The sequence below is a fragment of the Cicer arietinum genome, chromosome 3 (genome assembly GCF_000331145.2).
Source record: "Cicer arietinum cultivar CDC Frontier isolate Library 1 chromosome 3, Cicar.CDCFrontier_v2.0, whole genome shotgun sequence".
Taxonomy (NCBI): Eukaryota; Viridiplantae; Streptophyta; class Magnoliopsida; order Fabales; family Fabaceae; genus Cicer; species Cicer arietinum.
This window is the reverse complement of record NC_021162.2, coordinates 7959281-7969290: the sequence shown is the minus strand read 5'-3', so window position 1 is coordinate 7969290 and position 10010 is coordinate 7959281. Positions and strand designations below refer to the sequence as shown.

The following is a 10010-nucleotide window of genomic DNA, read 5'->3' as shown; positions in this document are numbered from 1 at the left end:
AAACCATTTTTGTTGAAATTTTACAAAGACTAAATTTAAAATCATTAATTACTCAACCATAACAGTGGAAAACATTAGAGACTACTACGAAAAATGTTTGCATTTTGCAGAAACTAAAACTAAAAAAATTATTTTATAAATACTAAAATTAAATTTCTTGTATTTCATCTAGACTAAATCTGTATTTAAGCTCAATAGGAATTATAGAAGTTTAGTATTGTAGCTTATCGATGTTGACTGATTTATGTTTGTTAGTTTGTCCATGCATTAGTGGTTTATGTTTGTTGTAATTTACATTTGTTACAATTCAATACTAGATAGAGTACAAGAACTATTTTCGTTCCAATTTAAGACAAGACAAATTTAGTAGTCATTAGAGCTCTTTTCATTATAATTTTAGTACAAGATCTCTTTACATTACAATTTAATGCAAGGCAAATCCAATAGCCATCATAGCTCCTTTATTCATCTTTATGAATATTAGTAATCACTCCCTTCTACTTGAGGCATCTATGAGCAGGATTAGACATATATCCTGAACTCGAATTTCTAACTAATATTTCTAACCTGAAACCAGTTTATTGTCTAGTCAACATGAACCAAAAAACTGCTCAAGCAGAGAACCGGCTAGAAACTGGAGAAACAGGTAGTTTTCCAGATCAGTTCAGTGTAGTTAAACACTAATTTTCTTTAAAAAAAAATAGTAGATGATGTCTGATTCCAAAGGTAGTAACATTTGTTACAATGTAGTGGCATATTTGACAACGTGAAGTAAAATTCCATGAATTAAAATAAAAATAAAAGCATCCAAGCTTTGAACTTTATTTGTGTTGTAGATAGGATCAATGTGCCCTGCATCATTAATCAAAAAACGAAAAATGAACATTGCATCAAACGATATTAGACATGTACTACTACAACAGGAAACCAACTTTTGAAGGCTCGCATCTTATTTTTACCTGTCAAAAGAATGAATGTTATGAAGTTAAATGCTAAGAAGAACGGAGACTAAACACGACACTGACACGTCGACACCGATAATAATTTGAGAAAATTAATTAATTAAATGTAAAATGTTTTGCTGTCTTGTCGGTATCTGACAACAACACATGTTGGACAAGCCTTTAATAAAAAATGTTGTGCTAATGCACTTTCGGTCCTTCTATTTTCATTTATTGACAATTTTAGTTGCCCAATTTCTAAATCTGAAAACATAGGTTCCCAATTTTAAAATTCCTGAAATATTTTCCACCGTTGAATTTTGAGCTTATTGTTTACTGACGTGTCAAGTTGAATAATGAACTAGCAAGTCATGTGATGATGTGGCAATGCATACGTGGATTAAATCTTATTATTTTATTTTTAGTGTCATTAAAATATTGTTTTAAAAGATAAAATATAAAAGAAAATGTAAAACCCTACAAAAAACAAATTTCCCAAAAAATATGCATTGCCATTGTCACGACGGTCACCCAATGACTTGTCAACTCATTATTTTAATTGACACATAGGAGACCATATTTTCAGACTTAGAAACAGGAGACTAAAATTGTAAATCAGTAAAAATAGAGGGACAAAAAGTGCATTTAAGCCAAAAAAACTGTAAAGCAAAAGATTTCAACATAGTTAATCACACTTGTTTCTAAAACTAACAAACCAATGACAACATATATATCATATAGATAGAGACATACACGAAATCAAAGAAATACCTCAAGGATAAGAGGCTAAGATACCAGATGCACAGCACCCCATGTACAAAAATTAGCTGATAGGCCCTTTCTGATAATGCTTACTACTCCTCAGCTACTTTTGGTTGTATCTCTGTAGGTAAAAACCTCACGTGCACCTTTTGATAAAGCAACTTTAAGTTTTGTTTCTAAATTAACATATTTTCAGATAACCTGCTCCAAGGAAAGACTTGCAATCTCCTGCCCCTCTTCATCCAGATCATTTGAATTTACATTGAGTTTTAAACTACAATTAGAAAATCGATTGTTCATCCTTCTGTTTCTTAAAATCACTTCTGATTCTTTCATCAACTCAATGTATTTCTTCCTCACCCTCAATAGAGGATGTTTTTCGATAGCTGCTTCATCGCAGTAAGCTTCCTTAAGAATGACTGTACACGTTTTATTCCTGAAAGACAGGTAAAACATATGGGGATGCCGCTCGAATGCTCTGTGCACTTTCTGTGGAAAACCGAAGTACTTCTTGAGACAAAGGAGCTTTCTTCTCTCGGCTGAATGCTCAACAAATAAGGAAAGCAGTTCGTGAAGAACACCAACAAGCCTTTTCTCTGCTATGTCACTGTCTGGATTCAAATTCGAGAAACCAACATATGGTGAAATATAAGGTAGCTTCTGAAACTCATGTAGCCAATTTTCAATCTTACTTTTCATCCTTAAAGCCTTCGATGGAAAAAAAGGAAATTCAATCGCCTCTGTCGGTGAACCATCGAAGTACAAACCTCTTTTCATGGCATTCTTCTCCAATACAGAATAAACCCTTTCTCTGTTTTCAATAGCCAACCCCTTCAATCCATCTTCCATCTCTACAAATTTGAAAGATTCGTCGAGATTTAGTTCCGGGTACTGCAAAAAATCATTAGGCAACCCCAAATACCACTGCATCCCTTGAATTATCTTCAAAGGTAGAACTTTCTCTCTGGTCATCAATATCATTTTCCTCAACCTGGACCTCAAATCCTCCCTACTTTCTTCATATACTCTTTTTTCATCCCTGTCAATCTCGGCAGCTTCAGATGTCAACCTAAACCAAGGATGATTATACTCAGGACCTGTAAACTCTTCAAAAATGGATGGATATTGCCTCATAAATCTTGCAACCTTCATAGGCACATCTAATTGTAATCCCCTCTTTGATACTGTGGAGATAGGGATGCACCCATTGGGATCCTGGACAATGCAGTTTTTTAGGGCGATTATAGGCTTAAGCTGAACGGAGTGGTGAATGTGTTCGATCGAGTCATAGTATGAATCTTTTTTCCATTTCATGTACACATTCACATAATTAACCCTCTGGATGTGTGAGAAAGGAAGACTGGGGATCTCATAATTAAAGGGCAAGATTGATCCTTTAAAACGGCTGAGCACCTTTCTAACTGTTTTGGCTGCGGATTTCTCGAAGTTTAATAACATTGACAAGTATTTTTTTTTTTTTGAGGCAACAGTATTGACTACAAATGGATACAAGGTTTGACCTGTAGAAGATTAAAGGAAAGGGAATGATTCAGCCAAAAAATTTTACAAAAAAAAAATCAAATAACAAATACAGACGTCAAACAAAAGAGAGTTAGATTAGCATAGCTAACTAACAAGATGTACGGAAAAAACAAGAGCTTCAAAAATGCAAATTTCCAGTAATTTTGCCAACAATGATTCACATTAACAAAGAAAATAACAGACAAACACCAAAACAAAAAATCCTATTCCAAAATCAATAGGAAACAAAAGAACCATATAATGAGAACTTCAATTTACTCCAAAACCAAAACAGTGGCCACAGCATATGAGATCAAGTTTGTACTACCATCAAGAATGAATGCTAACATGTAGTGCTGAGGCTTATTAACCATATATGTCAAAGAGTGCTATTGGACAATCACTGCTACGTAGACAAACATGGAGGTGGGATTACACTGGATAAGGTTCACATGGCTGAAGCAAAAGGGGTTCCTGAAACAAGATATATATGTGTGTGTGTGTGTGTGTGTGTGTTGTGTGCATGTAGACAAGATCATATAAAGTTCACAAGCATAGCATCTTTAATTCGAAATGCTATAAATTCATTAACATAATGTAGTTAAGTTTTTTGTTCATCACTGTTACGGACAAGATTAGAGCTCTTTAATCCCCTGCTTGAAGTGTCCCCCAAGCTTGACACGTACCCCATATTGCCCAATTCATAGAATTTGAAGTGACTAACTTTGGGCACTTAGGTCCCTTTGTTGGCCCTTAGGTTTAATTGATGGGCACTCATCATAATTTTGTATCATGTATTCAATGAATGATAACAACCTTCTCTTACATAAAACTTGAGATTATGCACACATAATCAAATCGTATGACAATTACAAGTAACTTTATCTAGTTCTTCAATAACATAATCATCCAATCATACGACAATTACAACTAATCTTATCTAACACTTCATTCATCCCATTCACCAAGTACTTATCAATCATGGAACCCATCAAAACGAAATCGTGGCATTGAAAGGAATACAAACTATATCCTACAAAATACTCAAGATTAGGTGCTTGCATAACTTAATCATCATCAATTAATTAGAGGTTGCCGAAATCCATTATTTACCTAGCTAATCACACATTCCACATATCATAACCTCAATGAAAAGTGACTATAACACAGAAGAAGGACAATGAAACTCAGCAGTTAAAAGAAACAAGACATGCATTTCATACTTCACAAGCACCATTCTGAAACAACAAAAGTCACCATTCCACCCATGAATCACATAAGATACATTTTAAACAAGGTAAAATACTACACAACAAATTCTTATAGAGTTATTCATACAGCCCATTTGCTACAGCTTATTTCGTAAAATATTCACTTTCGAAACTTTTCTTCTGTTTGTTACATCTTTTTGGAAAAATGATAATCTAAAAGAAAAAAAATCTAAAAACGGTTTCAAACAAGAAAGTTGTTTTGTTTTTTAGTAGCTTCTTAAAAAAACTAATTTTCATAATTGATTTTAAAAAAAATATGATTTTAATTATGTCACAAACACAACATGTTCTACTTTTCTTTAAAATCTCTAAAAAAAATAATCTCTAAATTACTAAACACCAAAATCGTTTTTTTTATAATCCGTAACAAACATACTCTTAATTTCTCTTAAAAATCAAAAGCCAATCTTCTTACAATAAATTTAACAAACACATAGCATGCATATTATAGATATCAATCAACTATTTCCTAACAGAGATTGATTGAATAAATTAGTGAGAGAATGGTCACCTTGAAAGAAAATGAAAGATAGGAAAGATAATGTGCCCTATGTCGTAGCAAGATGGAATTTCCCTTTTTGTTGGAAGTTCCCTCCAAAGAGTAAATGAGCAAGATGGAAATTGAAGAGGGTAAGTTTGTGGGTAGAGATATTGTGAAAGAGAAGATGAAGTGGATTCAACGAATGGCGGTTGAGTGTAGAAGAAATTGTCTCGTGCAAGAAAAATGAGAGAAGTAAGGGAGGAGGAGTAGACAAGAGATACTAAAAGAAAAAATTATGATAAATATTGATTATTTGAAATTTGACTCCTTTAAATTAAAAAATTGATATTCTAACAATTGACGATTGATCGTGCATGTTCAGAAAATATGATTTAATCATCAATTATTTATATTATTAATTTATTTTTTAAAATAAATTATTCATTTTAGAAAAGTCAAATTCAATTATTTGAGATAAAAAAAAAATTGAATTATGAATTTTTTTATAAACATAATACATTAATTTAAATTTTGAAAATCAAACTTAAAATATAAAGTCCTTAAATTTATTTTCGAACGATGTAAAGTCTTTAACTAATTTTAAAAATTATAATTTTTCTATTATCTTTTAATGTAACTAATAAATTGAAGATTTAATTAAATAATCAATTCGTTGAGTTTAAGTTGTTAATGACCTTTAATTAATTGTTAGTCATTCTAGAGAAACCAAATTTAAATCATAATTGGAATAATCTTATCATATTTTACTTTAGATTATCACGACTATTTTCATTGAGAATTAGGGTTAGACAAAAACATGCAATCTAATTCAATAGATCATTTCATATAAATTATATTAATATCTAGATATATATCTATGTTTACTTGAAAATCGTTTTTCATATGGAGAGGAAAATTAGCTCCAAGTCTTTAATAATATATGCAAGTGAATGTACTATGAAGATGTAGTAATTTTTATTAGTATAGTAACACTTTTTTACACAATTAGTGTAATTATAACAGTTAACGCTACTTTTGTAGAGATCAAGCATATTTTAGTGGCATTTGCCTCTTCTAAATGAGTAATGTTAACCGTCGATACTTTTAAGTTTCTATGGGGTGCTAGAATTTTATAATTCAACACGGATCCATTAATATGATTCAACTAAGACCGAAAATTCAGTTCACTTAACGAGATACAAAAGCACCCTCATTAAATTCAAACAATCACATTCTAGTAAACAAAATACAAACATTTGGATACAATCAATTTCCATAACGAGGTGACTAAAATTCCAATCACTAAACTAGGAGCTACACTATCCAATGCCTAAAACTTATCAACAAATACCCAAAAGGCTTTCCAAATATCCATAGAAACTTAAATCAAAATGCTAAAAAAATTCAATCACCCTTCTCCTAAGTACCTCTCAAGGTTATATATATAACTTAGAGATCTACTTTCAATTGTTAAATAATACAAAGATAACTTATGACATCATCTCTAAAGTTGATGAGGTCAAGACACAACCAATGCTCCTTTAAACAAAAAGCTGGTCTAGTGTTGTAGAATTTCCACAGCTTCTCTTAAGCTGTTATGTTGTAAAGAATTTCCACAGCTTCTTCCCCACTGAAGTTTCACCAGGATGTTGGTAATCTTCATCAATCTCATTCTCATCATCGTCGTCAGCTTGGCCTGCATCTTCTCCGTGTGATTCACTTCTGTACTCTGCATCCTGATCCTCGGCGTTATCCGCTGTTCCATTCACCTCCTCACTCAAAGCCATGTTGCTGGCAAATGTCCTTGTTGCATCACCATAATCATCTTGCGCTTCGACTACTTTCTGAGACTGGAACAAATAACATTTAATTTGATATCCAAAACTTATTAAAATAAAAAAAGACATAAATAAGTATGTGCAACATGCAGATTAATATGCTATTGTACCAAGTTACCTGATCAAGATCTATGCTGTCACCGTTCTCATTAGCAATGCCAACCGAATGTGAACGAGAAGTTTTGGAGTTGGTTTTTACTCCCGCACCTTTTACACGGCCAACCTCTCCCTCACTTTCTCTGCCGCCACCAGACATGCCTCTAGCAGATGAAGTTGTTGCTCCACTAAAAAAATTCAGAGGAAACCATGTAAAGTTGGAAAAACATTGACAATGAACACATACAATAATATATAGAAATCAAGGGTATGCTTACATTTTGTGTCGCCTCAAATTATATCTTGTTTCACCAGCAGTTTGTGCAGGAGCAGCAGCCTTCTGTCGCCTCTTTTTGCGTTGTCCTGGTATTAAACTATCAGAATGTCCTTCACTAGCATCACCTTCATGTTCACTAGCAGCAATTTGAGATGTTTGAACCCAGTTTCGCTTCCGCAAATTAGACGTTAGTCTTATGCTGGGTGGTTTCTGACTTTCAGAATCCATGTTGGCAAAATCCTCAGCATTTCCATTTGGAAAATCAGTCTCACGATCATCTACAGATTCCCCGGGTACTGCCTCAGCAGCTTTAGATTCCCCAAGAATAGCTTCAGCCTCTTTGATAACAGTTTTCACAGTTTGCGTACGCTTTACTCTGGGCCTTCCCGCTCCCCTGCGAGGTTTCTGCTGCCCAACCTTTGAATCAGTAGCCTGCAAATCATCTGGTGCTTTTGTGTCAATGTTGCCCTGGTTGTCAATAGAAGGATCGTGGTCAGCTTCAGCCTCTGTGATTTCATTGCCAGATTGTACCCTCAGAGCATCAAAAGAATCATTGGCAATTGCAAAAGACAATTCTGGTTCATTTTCAGTGCCAAGAATTTTTGATGGCGAATCATCAACGTTAGCCTTCTCAATAGATAAAGGAGCCACGTCTCTAAAACTATCAACTTCAGATTCCATCTTTTTAATGGGGGAGATCTTGAAAATCTTAGAGGTGCATTTACGAAGCCAAGAGACAGTTCCACCAGGAGCTGGGGACTTCGTATCGGCTGGAGGGGATATTCCAGTATTTTGCCTAGAAGAAGCCAGATTTGCATCAAAACCACCATCCAATTTTGGAAGAGAGGGCACCTCTACATTCTCAATGTCGGCAGAAGACTGTAAATCAGACAGCACAAATTCAGAAATCATTTCCCCACAGTTTTGGCAACTCCTAAGTTTCTCAACAACATCAATAAAGCGCCGTCTCTCCGTAATAAATTGTTCCCGCTGATTTTTCAACTTCTTATTGAGATCAACGAGTACATCTATGTCCTCCTGCATTTCTTTCCTTTGCCTTTCAACATGTTTTCTATTCTCATCTGCCTCTAGTCTCTCCTTCTCTAGTTTACTTCTTTGATGTTTCATTTCCTCCATTTCTCTATTAGCTACTTCTCTCAAGAAATTAATATTGTTTAATTCACTCTCTCTCTTCTCCTCAAATAACTTCTTCCTTTCAAGTAAGTCCTTTTCCTTCTGCTCTAACTGATTCTGCACATCAGCTTCAAGTTCTTTTTTCCGCAACTCAAAATCCAGAAGCATTTGGTTTTTCTCATTTTGAGCTTTTTCAGCTAGGCTTGACTTCTCCAACTCCATTTCTGCAGCAAATGACTCTTTAGCGGACTGAAGAGTTTCTAACTCCCTTTTTAGATAGTCTTCTGTGGACTGTTTCTCATTCTTTAACTTCTCTTCTTCAAATTGTTGTAGTTTTAAAACTTCTTCCTTTTGTTGAGACACATTTTTTAGCTCTTTCACCACGTCTGCTCTTTTCTGATCCAGCTCTTCCCATTCTCTTTCAAAAGTCTCTTTTTGCTGCCTCAAGTCATCAGCTTCCTTCAGCAGTAGATCTTTCTGAAGCCTGTACTGATCAATTTCATTCTTCAATTGTGACTGCAAACGTATATATTCAGATCTCTCCTCCTCGGTCACTTGGAGACGATTAGTCTCTTCATTAATTCTCAACAACTCTGCTTCATTGTTAGCTTTTATCTTCTCAAGCTCAGTCTTAAGACTGAGCAACTCCTCTCTCTCACTTTCCATTTTACCCTTCTCCTTCCCCAAGTCTTTCTCCTCAGACTTAATAGACTTCTCCCTTTCCTTCAAAGCTTTGACTTTCAGTTCATATTCTTTCTCTTTCTCCTTGAGCTTCTCTGCTTTCTTTTCCAAGGCCTGCTCCCGTTTTGCAACCTTCTCCTCCATGTGATTGACTTCACCTTCTTTCTTTTCCACTTCTACCAGTTTAGTCTTCAATTCATCTTCAAAGGATTTTCTTTTTTCGTCCAATTCCATTTCAAACTCTTGCTTCTTCACATCAAGAGCAGCATTGTGTTCATCAACAAGCTTCTGAATCTCAACCTGCAATGAATTCCATGATGAAATTTAGCAAACGAAAGGAAATAAAAAATAGCACAGGCTGTGGGAAGCTATTATTGATCTGACAAATTAATACTATTTTTCATTTTCCAGATTATTCAGAAAAGATACACACCAAACCACTGCTAACTTTTGGATAAGCAGAAGTTGAAAACAGTAATGCAACAAATAAATAAAACTCAGCAATTTTCACTGATTCATTCTCCAGATTATTCAAAAAAACATACACCAAAACCTCAGCTAACTTTTGGATGAGCAGAAGTTGAAAACAATAGTGCAACAAATAAATAAACTTCAGCAAGTTACACCAATTCATTTTCCAGATTATTCAAAACACGTACACCAACCACGACTAACTTCTGGATGAGCAGAAGTTGAAAACAGAAATGCAACAAACAAATAAAATTCAGCAATTTACACCGATTCATTTTCCAGATTATTCAAGAAACATACACCAAACAGCTAAATTTTGGATGAGCAGAAGCTTAAAACAGTAACGCAACACATAAATAAAATTCAGCAAGTTACACGGATTCGTTGGTCATCAATCTCCAAAATTTGTCAAAAAAAATAATCAGAAAATTAGAAGGTACAAGAATATACTTTTTCTCTGGCATTGAGCTTTTCTTCCCATGCAAATAACTCCTTCTCTTTAAGATCCAAGTTCGTTCGCATAGAATCGCATTCCTG

At 34.2% G+C, this 10010-nt stretch overlaps 2 protein-coding genes across 5 annotated transcripts in view; both read right to left on the bottom strand.

Moving 5' to 3' along the window:
• Positions 1-362: 362 nt before the first annotated feature.
• Positions 363-5269, bottom strand: LOC101490033 (protein WHAT'S THIS FACTOR 9, mitochondrial). Of its 3 annotated transcripts, none has more exons than XR_003470373.2 (3): positions 5007-5269; positions 1713-3223; positions 363-959 (listed from the first exon to the last, which is right to left on the bottom strand). XR_003470373.2 is itself a non-coding variant. In XM_027330487.2 (2 exons), exon 2 carries the CDS (start codon positions 3159-3161, stop codon positions 1896-1898), a length of 1266 nt encoding a protein of 421 aa, XP_027186288.1. In that variant the 5' UTR covers positions 3162-3223; positions 5007-5269; the 3' UTR covers positions 1710-1895. The 3 variants fall into 3 exon arrangements, 1 of the variants encoding a protein (XP_027186288.1); XR_003470372.2 differs by having other exon boundaries at positions 363-852; XM_027330487.2 differs by lacking the exon at positions 363-959 and having other exon boundaries at positions 1710-3223.
• Positions 5270-6189: 920 nt separating this feature from the next.
• The window catches only part of LOC101490789 (protein CROWDED NUCLEI 1), a 6902-nt gene continuing 3081 nt past the window's right edge, over positions 6190-10010 (bottom strand). Inside the window, exons 6-9 of one of the 2 annotated variants that reach the window (XM_004514352.4) lie at positions 9924-10007; positions 7189-9302; positions 6933-7098; positions 6190-6826 (exon numbers count right to left, since the gene is read on the bottom strand). In XM_004514352.4, coding sequence (XP_004514409.1) covers positions 6572-6826; positions 6933-7098; positions 7189-9302; positions 9924-10007 — 2619 coding nt within the window. In that variant the 3' untranslated portion in view covers positions 6190-6571. The remainder of the gene's footprint in view (positions 6827-6932; positions 7099-7188; positions 9303-9923; positions 10008-10010) is intronic. The other variant, XM_012719880.2, reaches the window with a different exon arrangement.